Consider the following 19,996-nt stretch of genomic DNA (forward strand, 5'->3'; position numbering starts at 1 on the left):
ACAAAAAAATCTGTGCTCAATTACTCCTGTGGCAACATAAGAGACAATATTATTATATTAGGATATATCCATTTTGCCAGATATTGTGATTATGATTATATACCACTGAGAAAATACAACAAAGCTCAGCAACAAACTCTGTTCGCACTGCACGATCTATACCTCATGTCCCACGTCTACTGTCTAATCTATATTACAGGACTCATCTAACTCCACTTACAAAAAGTACTACACAATTAAAGAAATTAATTCACTTTAAACTTCAGAGAAAGTTGATGACTCAGTAAAGACCATAGTTGTGATGACTGCGGCAAATGTTTAAACTGTCATCTTGTAACTTAACTGATCAGAAGATAAGATTTAGCTCAGGAGGTGACAGCTTCATTTATCAGTCACATCACATGTTGTGCGTTATTCCCTGCATTATTAATCAGGAGCCCTCTTTTACAAATGCAATTTTCCAAACAGTCACTGGCAGACGTCCCACCGGGGTCTTGCCTGCTCAAGCATGGGTCACTAGTATGACATCTATTCTAATTACTGATGTGACAAAATGAGTAAGGGAGGGAACTGATATTATTTTGTTGCTTGCATGAAGCAATCATGGTCAAACAGGTCCGAGTAGAGGGAACTGTCTCAGTAAGTCAGAATCAGGCAGTTTTTATTGTTTTATTTATATGGAAGAACATCTGATCCCAGAAACTCATGGCTGACTCTACTATGAAGTATCACGAGACACTTGGATGAAAATAAAACTAAACACTCAAAAATGATTCTTTAAAAACAGGCATCAAGTGGTTTCTCATTGTTCCTCTGCACATCACTGTGACATATCCCACCTCGCTGTCTGCCTCCGCTGCCCGAGCCTCTGCTTCACTCTCCGGCATTGCGTCCTCCACCTGAGCTGCAGCGCTGCAGGGAGTGGTGTGTCGTGGGGGGTCCACAGTGCTCTCAGAGAGCCTCTTGGTGGCATGGATCCTCTGTGGGTGCAGTCTGCTCAGGGACATGTAGTAGAAGCTGTCCTGTTGTCCGTTCAGGACGTAGCCAGAGAAGGACAATCGGCGGAACTCCTGCAGGATCAGACGGTATCCAATCAAACATTTTAATCACATGTGATAAAGCTGGGTGCTCAATTACAGACTGAATATTCACACTCTGCACCTAGAAAACATATGCCATTTGTTGAACACTGGCTGGGTGAAAAAAAAAACCACATATGAAGGGAGGTGGAACTTGCTGTACTATAATGGCTCACACAGTAAACCAAGAACTAATTCTTTCAGTGCAACACCCATACAAACAAACATGACCCCGAAACCCTGGTATGTAGCAAACTGCAGGTTTTGTGTAGTGTTACACAAAATCTGAAAGAGAAAATCCAAACCATTTACAACTGATTAGTACATGAAAACAGTATTTCTGTTAAAAAACAAACATGAAATAAAAAATCTCTAAAATGTCATAAATTACAGTTGAACTGAAACTGAAATTAAAATAAAAGACCCAGTTCAAACACTATTTGATTATTTAGAGCCATAAACACATTGAAAGTGTTGATAAGAAAACTGTCAATAAAATGAAAAACTGTGCTGCATATGCAGTTTTAATGAGAACATTCCTGGAGTTGTGTGTGTGTGTGTGTGTACACTTGTACTTCTATCTGTATCAGTTTGAGTCACAGACCCTATGCAGTGAGGACAGTGAGAAACCGAGGACATTTTGGCCGGTGTCTTTCTGACACACCTTCAAAGAGCTGTTTGAGAGTTCAGAGCTGGTTTTAAAGTCCGGGCGAGAACCAGATTTTGGTTAGGTATTTAGCTGTGATGGCCAAGTTTATGTTATGGGGCTAGAGAAAGCATTATGTCAATGAGTGTCCTCACAGAGATAGTGAGGACACAGAGAGAGTGTGTGTGTGTGTGTTTCCTTGCCTCTTTGAATTTTTCCAGAGACTGCTCCGGCCCAAAGACAAACTGAAGCGGGACATCTTCACAGTGACAGTGCGGTCGACCGCTGGAGCGCACAACGTGCTCTGCTACTTTCTGCAGCGTGGCTGAGCTTATGACCCGAGAGTGACGCAGAGCAGAAACGATCTCATCCTCCAGCAGCCAGCGGATCTAAAACACACATACACACAGAGTCCTCTGTGCCATAGAGCTCCATTGTTGTCCAAAAACTTTTAAAGTCCCTTCATTACCCTTAACACACACATTGTAGTTTATGACTGACTGGCTAGGAATATACTGTATAGTGTGTTATCATTTGTTGTATAGTTGTGTTGTCACATTGAGAGTGACACTGACCTCGTCCATCGTAGCCAGAATTGCAAACTTGTGAGGAACTGGGAGTTTGGATAAAGGATCACCAGAGACCCTGATGGGGGAAGAAAAACAGAAACCTCTGTTGATGGACAGAGTCAATGTCCAGAAGAGAACCCTCCAGCCCACTGTTGTCTTGTAGAAGACAAAAACATATTGGACAAACTCACCCATCAGCACCAGCTCCCCTCAGACTGTCCAACACTGCCATCAGCTCCTCATCAGAGCGATAGGAGGAGGGCTGTCCTGGTGAGCGATTCAGGGACACACTGCTCTCTGAGGTGTACCTGCATATAAAGAGGACACCTGACGTCACCATGGTTTCATCAATGACACATTTACAGTGTCGAACCACATTATCATCATTTCACATTAGAAGACATCTAGGTCCAAGGCTTGTGTTTTTCAAACTGCTTGCTTGGACGTTCAATTTACTGTCATACACAAAAACACATCCTCACACTGGAGTAGTTGCCACCAGGCAGTTCCTGCCAGTTATGGTCACTGTGACTCACCTGTTGTGTTGGAACTCGGCCATGACTTCAATCTCCAGAGGCAGTGTCAGGACAAAAATATCTAATGTGACCGAAAGTTCATTCAGATCCACAGACTGTAAGGCCTCAGCATTCTCCAGGCAGGAAATAATCTCACCTGCAATCACAAAAAAAGGAATAAGCACTGCGACAGAAGTGTCTCAACAGCCAAACTCCAGCTTGTCAAAAAGGGGGGAGAGAAGACAACCAAGGCTGGACTCACCAAGGCAGGTAGGCAGTGTTTGTATAGGCATAGAGCCATGGCAGCTTTTCATGTTGACAGAACATGTGATGTGAACAAAGAGAGGTGGCATGTCCAGCTGTGGCCCCTCGGGCTCCAGCAGGGAGTCTCCCTCCAGAATGCTGAAGGAGTCCTGGTCCTGGTTGACGGTGTTGGAGTCTGACAGGGACTGGTCTTCACCCTCTCCGTGGGAGCTGTTGCCCACGTTCTCCTCATACTCCACCACCAAATCCGTGTCGCTCTCCGTCATGACACAGCAGCCAGACATGTTTTCTACACACACACACACACACACACGGTCATTATCATGTCACTAGTTGAGTATTAGCAATACAAGTTGCAATACATTGCTTTATTGGTGTGGAAAAAGAGGGTCACGACACAATGACAAATAATTCATTCAGTTATTACAAGATAAAAGAATAAATAATTCTCATTTAACAAATGATTGTCATTTAATTATGGCCCAATAAAAGCATCTGTATTAAGCAAATACAAATAACAATATTTCCGTGTTTAATTTGTTTTTATTTACAATGTATTCAGACACTTTCACTTGTTCACCATTTTGTTATGTAGCAGTCTTATGCTAAAATCACTTAAATTCATTTTGCAATTTTTTTAAAAAGGAAAAACTTAAATATCACATAAAAATACATTTTCAGACCCTTTGCTATGATTCTTGAAATTTAGCTCAGGTGCCTCCCATTTCTCTTGATCATCTTTGAGATAGTTTTACACTTTGACTGGAGTCCACCTTTGAAAGAGTCTGTCCCATGCTGTGCCTTTCACAGTGGTCTATTCAACCAATATAAGCTTTAAGACATGAAAATGACTGACACTGAAATGAGATCTTCCACTTGTAATATTCTGTTTCTTCTTCTGTTTTTAGGTTGATTGCTGCTCTGTGAAGCACTTTGCAGAATAATTCTCAATGTGCATCTATATTTGTACTGACTGTGTCACTGTACTGTCAGAATTAAACAATATATTTGACCAATGTCCCTAGCTGCAGAGAAAATAATATTTAAAATCTCAGATAAATCAGATGAATATTTAAAATTCCTCATTAAAGCATTTTTGAATGAACCTCACCATCCTCTGTAGCCGGCTCAGCTTCTGACACCAAGTCCTCACTGGGTCTCCTCTCCGTCTCACCATCTTCTGAGTCCTCCTGAGGACACAAAGCGCAATCCAAAGGTTTATCCAGTCTAATCAATAACAACATTCCTGTGGGGGATATGACAGTGGCTTCTCTTTCCATGCCAGAGCTGACAGAAACAATTGGACTGGTTTCCACAAGCACAAATCACCCTCATAAGCAAACATGAGAAATGAAAGCAAAACAAAACACAAGATAACAGTGGGAAATGCAAAACACTGGTTTGTCAGCTCACCTCTTTCTTGGATGAAGGTGGGCAGTAGAAGAAGTAGTGCGGATTGGAAGGCACAGTTTTGAAATACTGAGACACGATCCCCATGAATTTATCCTGTCAAATAATTCAGATTAAACATGAATATCAGTTCCACCTTGTAGATATTAACTCATGTGCTCACTAACTATTGAGGGATCTGTAACTGAAAGGAATAACAATGTGACATTTAGAGCAGAGGATGAATGATTTTTACATGTGAGACTGCAGACAATACCTGTATTATTTTGTGGAGATCTGGGTAAACTTCACAGTTGGGCTGTGTCTGAAGCAGTGTCAGAGGGAGCTCTGGGACCCTGGCTGTCTTAGATACATCCAGGGCCAGTGGAGATGTGGGAGCAGAGGACTTCCCTCTGGATTCAGCTTCATTGCTATCCTCCATTTCAATACTACTGACAGAAATATCACAAAATTAACAGTTTTCTTGGCTCATTGAAGACTTTCTGCCATGTAGCAGATCATTTACTCTGATCCTGATCACTTCTTGGTCTTACCTGGACAGGGAGGCCATGGCAGCCCTGTCATCTGGTCGCTCCTCCTCAGCCTCTCCGATGATAAAGGTGGCAGGGCTCCTTGAAGGTTTTGGATTCCCTCCCCATCCCGGAGCAACACCGTGTTCCCTGAAGACTCTAATGTGTCCACAGAGGGTCTGCAGGAAGGAGGTGACATCGATCTCCTGCAGGGATTCTTCGCAGTAGTCCATGGCCATCAGGACATCGTGGGAGCTGATGCTGTAGGACTGCTGCAGGCTGCGGTACACACCTGAGGAACACAGGGAACAAATCAGTGACTGTTCAGTACGTGTTGTAAAGTCACTCAGTCGCACTCACTACATGTACTGTAGATATGGATCAACAGCAGTCATGTGCACACAGAAGAGACTGGGGCCCAGGATGACACACTGGGACGACACCGCAAGAAATATTTATTCCCAGCTTTTAGAACAGAACAATTTACTATTACTTTTATTTATTGTGTTTAAATCAAAGCCTAACATAGCTTATTCCTCTGCTCCATAGAGCTCCATTGTTTCCAAACACTATTAAATCACATTAGAGAGCTATACTGTTGCACTGCGTGACATGTTCCTTACACCACACACTGTAGTTTGTTTTGACTCAGTCCCACACACACACTGTCCTGCTGCATCAAATATGGGTTAATCTGCCAGTGAAAGTAGTCCCAAACAAATGCTCTATTTCCTCCTGTTTGAGTCTACAGCGATGCTAGCAACTCTGTCAGGCTGTACTTGAATTAAATAATCTCATCAGCACCCTAGCATGTACAGTGATACAGTGATGTTAGAATTTGTATTAGTTAGCATTTGAAAAATTAAAATGCTGACCTGATGACTAGATGAAAAGTCAGAGGACAGACCAACACTACTATCCCTTTTCTTTAAATAGCTCTTATTTGTTGTCGCTTAAAAATAAATAATAAAAGTTTTTTTTTATGATTCATTAAAGGAACTGATGCATGTTCTGACAAGGAATGACCACATACATCCGATTATTGTTGCAAAATGTAGTAAAATGCTTCTAAATAAGCAGAACATAATGCTGTTTATTAGTGCTATATACAGTTTCACCGTATGTTTTGATCATAAAGCTCCATTTGGGATTGGAAAAGTTAATTGCAAATTACTCAGCAGCATCTTCACAGAGCGTCTATCAGAGAATTGGTGCTCTTTAAGGGTTTTATTGAAGGCATCAGAGTGTAACTACTGGACTGGTAATTTTTGCAGAGCACAGAACAACAGCAACAGAATGTTTCTCAAAAAAACATTTAAACATTTTTTTAAATGTTTATGTTAGCAGGTGGAAGTGAGGAGGAGGGTCACCTTTGACGTAGCTCTGGTTGTAATGCTCTTGCAGAAGGCTGCAATAGTTGGCCAGCTCCTTGTGTTTGTGAGGCTGAGCCAGTAGGTCGGTCCACGGAGACGAACTGCTGCGGTCCTGAGACAATGACCTGTCGGAGGACAGCGGCACACAAAAACACAGGCAGGACACAAACATATTCAGTTAGAAAGACTAATGAAGGATCTGCTGAACACACATGGACTATACGTTAACACAATGTAGAAATACTAATACAATACAAACAATTCAAAGGTGTTTAGATAGTTCCAGCCCAGATCCCCACAACAATAAGCAAAGTCGAAGAAGCCAACAAGCCTGTGAGGGACAGATGAACCTCTACAGCATGCGCCTGGAGGGTCGTATCAAACAAAAACATTTACCAGGACAAAAGAGGGAAACATGAAAAAGGTAACCAAAGACCTCAATTACCCAAAACTGCTGCTTTAGCAAGCAAAGTGTTTTCGTCCATGTAACAGCGAGGAGTCAAAAGGTCACTGAAGACAAAGTGATGCAACATACACAACCACCTGCAAAGCTGCAGCAAGCACAGTTACACCAACTGTAGTACAACAAACACAGCAACAGGAGCCTGCATTTCACTTTAGGGACTAAATGAAGTTCAGCTCATAATAAATGAAAACCCTGAACCTGTGAAAGATGCAGCAATAAGTACAGATGAATGGAGTCTGAAGTGTCCCACCAGTTTTACAGTGTTACATTTATAAAATTATACATTTTAAAAAGCTAAACCGAATTTACATTTCAATGATGCCTTGTAAAACATTGTAAAAAATATTTTACATTTGCCAAATAATAATTCTGCTGCTTTGATAGGCCTTTTAAAGATATTTTACAATTTTATCTTAAAATAAAGAATTTAAATGTTACTTTTTGTTATTCCATGTGTTATGTGTCCATATTGTCCACCAAACCAGAAATGATCTGTTTTAACATTTACCTTTTCACCTCATTATGACTTTATTTCAGAAGAGTTCTCTTGATTGACACTAAGAAGTAAAACTTTTCTTAATTAATTAAGAAATAATTAATTAATTTTATCATCAAATTAAACCATGCAACAGTCTTTATCTATTCTGGTGGCAGACTCCAGGCTCCATACACACAGGCCATCACTATCCCCTCATCTGCCAAAACAACGCAACAGCTCCCATGTGCCTCTGTATCAAAAGACAGTGTGCTGTCATGTGATCCTGCCTTGTTTTTATGACATCATAATGGGACACCTGCTGAGAGTCTAGACAGGGACACCTAGCTAGTTAACAGCTGAGTGCTCTAGTTAGCACCTTCAACTAACAGCACTAACACAGATACATTCCTTGTTGTACCTGTTGTTATTACTGCAACAGAAATTCCCATTTAAAAAGAATCTTTTATTTGCTCGGAGTGATCTTGTCTTCAGGCTAATACAGAAAACTTAAGAAGTAATTCTGTAAAGCATTATCAAACACTAACAGCTCAATGATCATGAGCCACACGAAGGAAGAAGAACTCCACAACAACGTGATCTGATATTCATATCATTATATAAAACTGTTATGGAGAATATGTTGGTAAATTGTTGAATATTAAGTAAAAAGATTTGTGGAGTATCAGCGACAACTGTGTGACCATCACACACTTTCACACATTCGATCTGTTGCCAATATAAAAAAATGTGGTGAGATATTCTTAACTAGAAAGCCTATGAACAATGACAGATCAAAGACAGCTGACTGATTCACCAGTGATAAAAAGTAAGTCTACAGCAAAGCATTCTGATGTATGTGTGTGTGTGTGTGTGTGTGTGAGCAGGAACACAAGCCTGAGGAGGAAGCACAGACGGGCCTGGGGAGGGAAGATGGCTTCAGCCTACAGTTTTAGAAAAGCTACACTCTCCCGCTCTACGAAATACAAGTGCGTCCTAGGTTCTTGGAGTCCACTAAAAGCTGAGCAGCGCCTCAGCAGAGGGGGACGGAGAGCAGAGAGACACAATCAAGCAGTGCTACCTGAGATTCATCTGCTGATACATGTCCCAGCAGTCAGCATCTTGAGCTCTATTCTCACCCAAAGACAACCAGAGACACACACGTTAACAACTGCACTGCAGCTTACTTCGGACAAAAATGACAAAGGTCAGTTACATCATACAGCAGTGGGACAATGACTCAGTTAAAGGATAATTCGTGTTTATTTCAACTTGGCTCTTCTTTATGTAGCTCTGTCCATCATTTCTATTGGTTATGATAACACTCCACTCACCAAATTCAGTCCAGACAATGAAACTGTCTGGAAAACGTCTGGTTCATTGATAAGAAGTCAAACAGCACAAGCCTGTGGGCACCAAAACTGTAGGAGAGACATTAACTATGGCTCCCAAGGTGAATTTTGATATTAAACTGCCAATCGCAGAGCTCAAAGCTCAATGCTCAACAATGCAGTCAGTTAATAGCAGTTTGAATCAGCTCACTTCGATACTGAGTCTGTTTGGTACCATTAGCAAGCTTTCGTGTGTTTACATTATTCATGACCAAGACTCGTATTTCTGTGTTGAGGAACACTGAAGAGACTGATAAAAGAAAATCTGCCCAATGAAAATATAAAATCAAAAACAGCTCTGGAACCAGCAGCTCCTTCAGCGTCATAACTCTGTTCTCTCTATTTGTGTGTGCTGTATGAGTACTGTGATTGAAGTAACATATTTAATTTGGTTTGATCTGATTAGCTCAAAGGAATATATGGTTACTCCAACAGTATTAACTTTTCCAGAAATTTTAAGCCTGCAAGTTAGTTCAGGCAGTTAACTGGACCCTTCCATGACACTCACATGGTACGCTCATCTTACTGTTGCACATATCCAATGCATCCTTTTAATCATGGTGTGTTTCTGTAAGTGCTCTGATCACTTTTACCACACCGCTCACCTCAAGCTCTGCTGTTACCTGTCACTGTCTTGTTCACACAGTATCTGCTCCAGGAGTCAGGTGACTGTGGTCTCACAAATGACCTCAGTGAGTAAAATATTATCATTACTGAAATGAATGACAGTCAAAACTATACAAACAGGGTCCAAGTTGTAATAAAATGGAATTATCCTTCAATAATTAATGTTGAGAACATATGAAGTTTGCACAAATAATAATCATATTAATACTAAATAATTCTCACTGGAGATCGATCCTGCTTCCTGTCTTACTTGTCATTTAGGAATCAGCTGATAGTCATTATACACTGTATCTGGAACCGTAGTGGTTCTAGAGCTGATCATGGGTCCTGCTGCAGAACAGGACCACTGTTTCAAAGCTGTGATGTCTGAGTGAAAAAACCTTCATATCACTGATCAAAATCTAAAATCTATTACCACAGTTATCACTGCATTTTCCTGAAATCCTATTGTCACATGGTTACCAGTTGTCTGTCTTCCAGTGTTTTGGACCCTGCCCACACCTGTTCTTTCTCCCTTGTGGGTGAGCTTAGTACCTGAAGATGTCCCTGGGCTGGCGACTGGAGTTGGGGTGTACCAGCTGCTCCTTTAGGTGCTCCAGAGAGCAGTTGTAGATGTAGACCGGGCACTTTAATTGGCTGCTGTTCCCGGTGCTCTGCTGGGAAATCTGCCTGCTGAAGCTGATGCTGAAATCTGCCTTCTGTGGCTCAGAGAACTGGACTCCCTCTTTTTCTCCCATATCTAGAAAAATCAGAAAAGTAGATTTTTATCATTTATGTTACATGTGTAAAATATAGTATGGTAAAAGTAACAGTTAAGTGCGGCACTACTGTGCTGGATCATTTGTTGCCTTGGGACCTCTCTCTCTCTCTCTCTCTCTCTCTCCTGGCTGCAGCCCCGCCCCTCCCTATACGCAGACCATGCACTGTGCGTAGGGCCCCATGTTTGCGGAGGGGGCCCCCGTTTGGCTAGGGGCAGGCCTGATCTTGAGTTGTCCTAAACCTGCCAAGTCCCACTTTAATTCGATGACGTCACTGATTTACATGACGTCACGATGTCACCTGCGTTTGATCGCCAGGCGACGTTTCTGGAAATGACGTCATTAAGACTAATGACGTTAGTCTTAATGACTGTGAGGCTATATATATGTATCAAAAGCTTTCACTGACACGTCCGTACCAAAACTCAAGAGGGTTACCGCGTGGAACCACTCTGTGCAGAGTTTGAATGTTCTCTGTGTGGGTTTTCCCCGGGGGTACTCCGGTTTTCTCCCACAGCCCAAAAACATGCCAGGTTGTCCAGGGTGTAGCGCACCTATCGCCAGCTGGGATAGGCTCCAGCTCATCTTCTGTACCACTTGATCCACCAGGGTCAAGAGGTATAGAAGAACCGTATGTTCAATAAAGGTATTTATGAAGCTCTTACTAACTTTGTGGATGTCTTTTGGTCATACCTTATCTGGTTTGCTTTGTTTCAACCTTTGTTGTAATCATCCAGGTTTGGTTAAAATGTTTAATAACTAACGTCAGTTAACGTTAATTACAAACGCGGTGACATTTGCTTGCAATATGTTTTTGCCACTGCCTATAAAGACAGCAGGATAATGCTCCATGTCACAAAGCTCAAGAACAGGAGATTGGCAGCTTGAATGATGTGATGAATCATGTCAGCATGGAGCAGAATCAGAGGAAGGTTTCCAACATCTTGTGGAATCAATGAGAGCAAAGGAAGTACCCAGTATTAGAATGGCGTTCCTTATAAAGTGCTTGGTGATTGTACGTGTGAAAGCTGTGCTTGGTTTTTGCCTCTTGTGTGTTTCTGGTGTCTGTCTTCTTTCCAGGTCTTCATGGCGGAGAGGAGGTCATGTGGTTCAAGTCCTGTTTTTTTGGTGGAACCTAGAAGTTGCTCAGCATCGTCCCTGATCATATTCTTCCAATATTGTTTACAATCTATCTATAATGTGCTATAAACTATGTCTGTACTGTAAATCTACTATATTGCTCTTTACACACAACATATTCTGCATGTCCACTTGTCTGGGAAGGGAGAGTTTTTCCCTTATCCAGATTAAGGGACAGAGTGTGTGTGTGCTGTACAGATTGTTATGTAAATAAAACTGACTTTAACCCACTTTGGACTTGGACCACACCAAGGTGTTTTTGACTAGAGCCCTAGACAAGAAGCATCAGACTGACCTGAGCCTGGGGTCCCAGTCTCTGTCTCTGACACCCTGCTGTCCCAGCTGCCCTGGTCCAGGATCAGTGAGTCCACAGGCCACGTCTGGCCCTCAGACTGAGGTGAGAGCACGGGGGACCTCACAGTACAAAGCCCGGTGCTGGAGCTCCTCTGCAGTTTAATGGCTGAACTGAGGCTGGATTCAGACCGTTCCAGTCCACTGGTGGAGCCAGACAGGGTGTCAGCCTGAGATTTGTTGCTGGGAGTCAGAGTGTCATCCTCCTGCATGCTGATGTTACACCGAGGTTCTGCCTCCAGACCTGTCGCCATCAACATCAGAACATCTGCAACACAAATATAGTTTTAACATTCAACTTTTTATTTGCATTATTGTAATGTGGTTCAAACCCAGAGAATCACACATCACACTAAACAAAACTCAGGGCGTACCTGTGAAAGAAGCAGGAAGGAAGGTGAGGAAGATCTGCTGAGGGCTGATGTACTTAGTGTAGCACCTCCACTGTGGTGTAGAGCATCTGCTCTCTGTCAGCAAGGGCTCTTCGTCCACAAGGTCTGCGTTACTGAAACTCTGCCATTAAAAGAATAGCACATATACATGTAGCTCCTGTCAAAGCTCCCACTGCAGATTTCCTATGGAAAACTATATTAAACTATTCAGTATAACGTCAATTTGTTCCATCAGTACAACAACACTTTGCGTAACACTTGAAGATGTGTTGAGGATTTTTTTATGAGGAGTTTTTTATGGGATTACCTGTAAAGTGCTGGTAGATCCCATCACCTCTTTGCTGCTGCCAGTGGTGTGGAATGATGTCATAGTGTCCTGTCTGTCTGGAGGCTTCACACACTCCTCTGACAACATACAGAGGAAGAGAGAGAAAGTGTGATAGATGAAAACAGACAGAGAGTCATCAGGAAGCCTCATTCTGTATCTGATAAGCCACCACAACAAATGCAGTGTCCTGTCGTCACCTAAAAGTCTGCTAATGGGGAAGTAAACTTCTCACAAAGTCACACATGTTGGCTAGAGGAAGAGCTGAGATGAAATGCCAACACGCGTACTGACCTTTAATAATAGGTAAGGAGAAAGGAGCGACATGGCCATCTCGTTCTCGCTCTAAGATGTGTTGCATGAAGGCGGCGTGGTCGCTGTCAGCTAGCGGGATCTCTCTGTCGCTGAGCTCGTGCTCCAGGCTGCTGTGGAACAGGCTGAGCAGAAGCTCGTTGGGCAGACAGGGGGAGCTGTGAGCCTGCTCCTCATTGTCCACCACTGAGGACAAACAGATGAAGACACACATTACGACACGACAAGGAAGACTCATTTTGTTTTTGGGAAAAAAGAAATGGTACAGTATTCCCAGACAATCCCAGACAGAATCAAAGGAGATAAAGTATTTGTTTCCTGCTGGATGCGTATTATTTTCATCACTGAATTAAACTGTGTGAGAACAGTACCTGTGCTGAATGTGAGGAAGATGAGTTCAACCTGCTGGCATTTAGGGAGCAGCTGAATGAGGTCAAACTGAAAAGGAACTATGTGAATGCTGTCTTCAGAGGCCAGAGCTTCTCCTGCACACACAGAACAAAGACTTCACAGGTTTCACATTACACTGAATGCACAGTTTAAGGACGAGTATTGGTAAGCACATATTTACTGGCAAATTAACAGAAACTTAATGAATCATCAGTTGTTTCCACTCACTTCCTTTTTGTTGTTTGTCAGGTTCTGTTAAGATAAAGTTAATGAACCTCAGCACTTCCTGCACAGATGTTTCACATTAAACTTCAACTTTGTTAAAATTCATGTGGCTAAAATATAAATTAAGTAGTTTGCTGCTCGTTTGAAACACTCAAACCAACAACCATGCCAAGTTTGAACTTCAGCAGGACTATATCTATAGAGGTATATATAAACTGTGTGAATTTCTGAAGTGTGCTATTGCTGCTTTTACTTGAGTAAAGGATCTGACTATTTCCTCCACAAATTTCTGAAGTGTGATTTTCAGCAGAGTGTTGTATTACCTCTCACATCCTTTAGTACAGCTGGTAGTGAGCAGACCTGGTCCTTATTCTGACATAACTGGCTCAAGTACTCAAAGGTCATCATGGTGGACATACAGGTCAGATCCCTTGGGAAGATCTATAACCACACAGTAGGTCAGTGCTTCTTAAATACAAAGTAACCTTTCATACAGATAACCTGCTTTAACACAACAGTAAACTGAGATCTGTCACTATGGGACTAGCTGACGTATAAACCAGCTGTACACACTGCTTGAGGGATCTCCTGGTACTTGAGACTCTGGAAGTGGCGATGCTGGTCCATGCAGTTCATCACTGTGCCACTCTGTGGTTCTACCCAGCACTCTGTCACAAGATTCAGCTCTGTGTCCATGTCCACAGCCTCCACCTCGGTGTCGTTGTCATCATCAGTGGAGAAGCTGGAGGCACATAAAGGACAAAAGCAAGTGAGGGTAGCAAATGTACCGTTGCAGCTCAACCAAACCTGCAATGAAATGGGTTTCTAGTCTATTAGGACTTGTTCAACTCAAAATCTCAGCCAGAGTGTTCACCAGGTTCCTGCCTCTTCTTGAAGGACTGCCAATCAGTCAGTGGAGTTTGTGGTTAGAATGGAAAACCTGCAGATTCTCTGGCCTCTGTGGCATATGGTTTGGTGGGACTGTGGCGCCATCTGATGGCAGCATGAAAAATAACACCTTGGCATACATAAATCTACGAAACGCAGCCCCTCATCTTTGATTTGTTTAGTGAATCAAACACATCTTGTGTTGTGTTGTCGACCAATCAGAGTTAAGAGGGGGGCTGCTGTTTTCCAATATCGCTAGCTAGAATGTTAACTGCTTCAAGCAACCATTGCCACAGCTTCCATGTCACTACTGACCAGTAAGGTTAAGAGCAAATAAGTAATTCTTATTGTAAAGATGAGCAATTCCCACTGAGACATGCAGCTGATTACTGCCAGCCTTACCTGTCCTTTGTAGAGGTAGAGTGGGGTGGAAACAGGATGTACTGAACAATACAGGAGTGACTCTCTCTGTCCGTGTCTCCTGATATCCCCTGAGGATTGAGATTAAAGTCAGTGGATACCAAATGGAAACACTACTAACACCACACACAAATGTACAATAAACATGACAGTGCTGAAGATAAATCCAACCAAATGGTGCGAATGACTTCAGCATTTACTGTCTGAGAGATGTCCCGCTGTTCTTTACCTTCATTGGCAGCTCGATCACCATGTTCACGATGCCCTCTCCACTGGCAGCGAAGTGAAAGCCTTCTGATAAGCGGATGCTACACAGACATCAAGAGAGCTTTTCAGGCAACACATCCCACAAAGCTGCTTATCTCACACTGAGCCAACCCAGCTGTGTGTCCTCTGGCATTTATGAGTGTGAAACAGCTAATGAAATAAAACACCTCAGGTGCCACCAAACAACTGATGGATTTTCAGGATTTTTTAAGAATTTAATGTCATTCCATCATAGTTTGTCATCCACTAAAGAATAAACAAAATAAAAACAACAAACTTCAAGTACTACTTGAATATGGACACGACAAAATGAACACATCATAAGACAAATAAAAGGGTGTGAACTCACTCTGAGAGCATGGACAGGATGTGAGAAACAGCCTGCATGGCCACAGCTGGTCCTTGGCTGCTCTGCACAGCCCACACCCAGCGTTGGTGCAGGAAGTAACGGGACAGAGAGGCCAGGGTGGAGGAGGCTGTCCGGTTGGCTGCCACGCTGAGGGGCGCAGAACTGTTGGAGGGCTGCAGGAAGTTCTCCATGTTTAAAATGAAGGGAGTCCTAAAGTCCAGCGGCAACTTTTCGTACCTGCAAAGCATCCATGGTTTATTCCATCACAGTCTGTCCAGCTGGCAGGCTCCTTTCATACAGAGGATGCACTGCTGGAGCTTTTATTTACACACCACACTTGTAACCAACAGTTTTAATTTATGAATTCAGAGAAATGGCAGAACACAAACTTTATGCGTCAAATGTTTTATAAAGTCAAGATTAGAATAAAGGTTCAAACAATTGTGATGTAAAATAAATGTTGGGCTTATTGCACTCAAAGACACACCCTGGCTCATTGTGTGGTTCCATGTTGTGCAGCTCTGAACTGACCTTATTAGCAGCTTCTCGAGAGGTTTGTTGAGGACCACCACACAGGGTCTGTCTGACAGTGCAGGTTTGGGAGCAGGGATGGAGGGAGATTTGGAGGGAGACGGATGGCCGACAACTTTCCTCTTGGTCTTGGGGGTCGCCTCTTTGTTCTGAACGCGGTGAGGGAAGCGAAGTTTGAGGATCTGCTCGCGCAGTTCATCCACAATCTAATGACAAACACAGATGCCACGATGGGTTACCGGGTCTCCGTTTGGTGATTCCAAAACACTGGTCAAATATCAACTAAACAAGACAACGGTTAGCCTGAGAAGCACGTTAAAAACAATATTACATACAGCCTGTATTAACATTTGAATGACATCCTACAGTATAATGCAATCCAATACATCACCACCCCAGACTACAACATAACCCATAAGGTGGCACCAACAACTCTATGACACAAAGGCAGGATCTGATGCAGAGATATTCATTAGTGCAAGTGTTCCTGACACTCTCAGTACCTTGTTTCTAACATGGGCTGGTGTTCCAATAGGGAAGCCAAGACGCAGCACCATGCATGGCGTCTTGGAGATGAGACGGACCAGGTAGAAGGATGTGGGAGGCTGATCAGACGAACTGTGGAGACAGAATTAACTGAATCTTTCTTTTTTTTTTTCAGAAACTGAAAGAGCACTTGAAGAAAAGAGTAACTTTCCCTTCAGGAAATCTTGTATTTTAATGATATTTAAACACCTGAGAAGATGAAGGTATCAAGTATTTCACAAGAAAAATAAGGACACTTGAGTAATTTCTTATAGCTGAAGTTCATACTCGTCTTTCTTATCCCCTCAGTAGTTTTGTTTCCCCCTCAAAATTAATTTTTCTAGATCGCAGGATCTCTACAGGGAAGCTACAGGCTGTGTTTCACCCTGATGAGGACACAGTAATGTTGAGAGACTTTTTTCGTGGAGATTTATTTTGATCAAAACTGATGCTGGTGTTTCTGTGGTCTTACCTGTATATGAGTTTAACATATGAGTAACCTTCCACCAGCACAAAGCTGCTCCAGTCCCTCAGCAGTGATGTGAGGGCAGAGTGGGATATGCGACACTGAATGGTGCTGTAACGTCCATTGTTTCCAGCTGTATGCAGGTGTTTGGGGACAGGCCTTGAGGGACAAAGTTATTAATGTAATGAAGGACTGACAGACCAAAAAACATGTACAATAGGAAAGCTTTTTTAAGGAACATCGGTGACAGTGAAGCTGTTACCTTTGGTCCAGACTGTGCAACTTGCCTTTAAAAAGTAAAACACAACTATATATGTCTCACATGTCATGTTCGAGGATGATGGTGATGCGATGCATGTGCAGCCATCTCTGCCAGAAGTTGGCGTCCATGGAGAGTATGGGCTTCCAGTAGGAAGCGAACTGGGACTGAGGGGAGTCTTTCGATCCACTGTGCTGCAAGGACAGGACCTGGAAAGAGAGCAGATCATTCAGTCAATGGAGGTATGTTAATAAAGGGATTATTAGAGTACTAGGATTTTAGACACAACTTCATCACCATAAACTGACAAAGAGAGATTAACAGTCAGGAATACACAGTGGTCAACGTTCATTTTATTACTAAATGTCAATATATCTCTTTGGGGTTCAATGGATAAGGTTGGTGTTACTCTTTATTATCCTATGAAAACACCAAACCCAACAATGTGTTAGTCTTCCTCTCTGCACTCTCTGACTTCTCTACCCTGTCTACCCAGAATTCCACACCTTAGTACTTCATGATGAAAGTACCAGAAAGAAACGGTGAAGATGGCAATCTACATTGCTAACACATAGTGGCTTCAATGAAAGAGTCATTAAGAGTAGAGTTCTTTTAGTCCAGGCTGTCTAGGTCCCATGTTCTCAAACATACTGGTTAAGTATGATCAGTAAAGGTCTGCACAGTACCGGTGTAGTAGAGCCAGGGGGGATGTAGAACAGAGGAACTCCATTTTTGGTGCTCTCGGGAATCATGTAGTTCTCAGGAATTGAATTAAATGCCTGAAGGTGCATCAGCATCTGATCAGTCTGGTTGATACTGGAAAGGACACACATTAGTTAGTAAACATGTAGTCAGGAAATCATTTTCCATCGGCAGACACACATGCTATACCTCTGCAGTGTGTTCCAGAAGCGCCGGATGACGGAGGTGCGGTACGGGCTGGTGATGGGTTTCCTCTGGGTGCAGCTTATGTCATGCAGGATGTCATAGCTTCCCTCCATCGTCACCTCCACCCTTGTGGTCCTCTTGGCAGGGTCCAGTGGCCAGGAGGCCGCTGCCAGGTACTCAATATGCATGTTGTGCTTCCATAGCAGCACCAACTTCACCTCCAGCTGAGTTCCACCTAAAGATAGCAGGAGGTGTTCATTCTCAACAAGGATAAAAAGTCTCACACTGTTCTGACACTTCTTGAGCTCTCTTCTTAGACTCCTCGGAAATTTGAGACTTGGTTAAAGACGGATGTCTACCTTTGGTGAGGCTGATCTCTCTGATGGTGTAGCCCTCTCTCAGTCGCACAGACACTACGCTGATCAAATGAGCATGGAGTTCTTTCTCTGTGTGCTTCTTCCTTCTCATGACCAGGGCGGGGTTACCACTGGCTGACACCAGGTGCTCATTGAACAGTTTGTGCTGGGAAACTACAAAACAGCATAGAGTAGATGGTACACCTATTAATTTTCATCATCATCATCATAACCATCATCAGTAACAATAAAAAAAAACTATATATTGTAAATTTTAAAAAAAACTATATACATACATTCTATAGTTCTTTATCAAGAAAATAATGTCAAAAAAGCGCATAAGAATAAGAATAAAAGGAAAAAAAAACCTGAGTGGAATAATGGAGATAACATTATAAATTCTTTCTTCAGCTCAGCTGATCATTTAACAACAAAAAAATATTTTATTTCACAAGAAAATAATGGTAATTATTAGAATTACATTTTTATTAAATTAATAACAATGGTGATTATGGTGCAGCAGCAATGCGCTTAAATAACTATATTTAATTCAAAATTATTGAAGGATTTGAGGTTCCACAAGGCCATTATTGTTGATGTTGCACATAAATTATATTTGTTTGCCAAACATTGAAATGTACTTTGCTTGCAGATGATACACATTTATTTAGCTTAATAACAAATTGCATTTAGTTAAATGAGGGTTTTTTTCTACTGTGCTGTTTTATTGGGACACAATTGCCTATTTTGTAGTTCCTGTTTGCTTCAATACCAAAATAAACTTAAATTTTTAAATATATTTCACATTAGCTTTACTCAAAGGGGCGTATAATTCATAGGGGTAAACACACATACGGCTATAGTGTGTCAGTCAGGTAATCTACAAACAGACTCAACTTCAAAACTCATACTATTTGTAGCTGTCTCACCACAGAAGTACTCTGAATTCATTGACTCGGGGGTCTTGAGGAAGGAGTAGGTTAAGAAGGCCTTGTGGTAGGCATTCATCTCCTGGCTGTTCAGGTCCACTTCAGGGCAGCTGGGCAGGTATGAGCCAAAGGTAGCCAATGAAATGAACTTCATCAGCTCTACATTGGGGATGTATCCAAAGCTGCAATCATAAGAGTACGCACCACCGACCTGGAAGAGGAAAAACACAATTCAAAGAGCAGTCAGACTCCTAAATGTCCTCTTCTTTCTGGATCAGGATTAGAGATTCATTTCAAAAAAAGAACCTGTCCATCACAGTGTACTTGGACCATACGAGAACTGTGGCTTCCTTTTCTGGTTTGGCGTTCCACCTGAAACCTATATCAGTAACGAACAACAAAGCCACAGCTGCAAACATCAAGATGTTTACCTGTACGAAGGAGCAGGCAATGGTTCCACTCCTGAGTTGATTCAGCAGAGTTTCACACACAGCTACATCAGGAACACTGGTCACTCCATCTGTGATTATAATGATACCTGAACACACACACACACCAAATTAGTAATTGAGAATTTACTAAGGAGAGAGATTTTAAATGAGCCTAGATATTTTAATCTCTAAGATTTTAATCTCTAAACTCATCTTTCCTGTATATGGAGGAGGCTGAGGTCGTAATAAAAGCTTTACAAAAACTTCTAATACAAAAGGTGTTAAAGGTGTAAGTGTCATAGTGACCCCACTGTTGGCAGTTTCAGTGAGAAAGATTGGCAAGGTGAAAAATTACACAGTGGAATCTAGAGCAGCTGCAGATGCCGTAGCTGCAGCCCAGTCAAAGACCTGGTTATTGGAGGAGGCTGCTGAGGATGTTTTATCTTATTCAAAGAGGTTCTAGGAAACAA

General features: G+C 42.2%; 1 protein-coding gene across 1 annotated transcript in view; it reads right to left on the minus strand.

Annotated features, from left to right (window-relative positions):
• The window catches only part of szt2 (SZT2 subunit of KICSTOR complex), an 89,340-nt gene that overhangs the window by 62,505 nt on the left and 6,839 nt on the right, over positions 1–19,996 (minus strand). Inside the window, exons 7-37 of the mRNA XM_041039684.1 lie at positions 19,527–19,633; positions 19,096–19,306; positions 18,170–18,340; positions 17,814–18,045; positions 17,609–17,738; positions 16,986–17,131; positions 16,670–16,822; positions 16,176–16,290; positions 15,673–15,878; positions 15,142–15,378; positions 14,755–14,833; positions 14,508–14,596; positions 13,791–13,959; positions 13,541–13,658; positions 12,974–13,087; positions 12,585–12,788; positions 12,273–12,370; positions 11,948–12,086; positions 11,518–11,841; positions 9,859–10,063; positions 6,363–6,490; positions 5,017–5,284; positions 4,740–4,914; positions 4,487–4,579; positions 4,185–4,263; positions 3,072–3,362; positions 2,831–2,966; positions 2,486–2,602; positions 2,301–2,370; positions 1,929–2,114; positions 840–1,070 (exon numbers count right to left, since the gene is read on the minus strand). Of these exons, the coding sequence (XP_040895618.1) occupies positions 840–1,070; positions 1,929–2,114; positions 2,301–2,370; positions 2,486–2,602; positions 2,831–2,966; positions 3,072–3,362; positions 4,185–4,263; positions 4,487–4,579; positions 4,740–4,914; positions 5,017–5,284; positions 6,363–6,490; positions 9,859–10,063; positions 11,518–11,841; positions 11,948–12,086; positions 12,273–12,370; positions 12,585–12,788; positions 12,974–13,087; positions 13,541–13,658; positions 13,791–13,959; positions 14,508–14,596; positions 14,755–14,833; positions 15,142–15,378; positions 15,673–15,878; positions 16,176–16,290; positions 16,670–16,822; positions 16,986–17,131; positions 17,609–17,738; positions 17,814–18,045; positions 18,170–18,340; positions 19,096–19,306; positions 19,527–19,633 (5,021 nt within the window). The remainder of the gene's footprint in view (positions 1–839; positions 1,071–1,928; positions 2,115–2,300; positions 2,371–2,485; positions 2,603–2,830; positions 2,967–3,071; positions 3,363–4,184; positions 4,264–4,486; positions 4,580–4,739; positions 4,915–5,016; positions 5,285–6,362; positions 6,491–9,858; positions 10,064–11,517; positions 11,842–11,947; positions 12,087–12,272; positions 12,371–12,584; positions 12,789–12,973; positions 13,088–13,540; positions 13,659–13,790; positions 13,960–14,507; positions 14,597–14,754; positions 14,834–15,141; positions 15,379–15,672; positions 15,879–16,175; positions 16,291–16,669; positions 16,823–16,985; positions 17,132–17,608; positions 17,739–17,813; positions 18,046–18,169; positions 18,341–19,095; positions 19,307–19,526; positions 19,634–19,996) is intronic.

This window comes from Toxotes jaculatrix, chromosome 6, assembly GCF_017976425.1.
Source record: "Toxotes jaculatrix isolate fToxJac2 chromosome 6, fToxJac2.pri, whole genome shotgun sequence".
Classification (NCBI taxonomy): Eukaryota; Metazoa; Chordata; class Actinopteri; family Toxotidae; genus Toxotes; species Toxotes jaculatrix.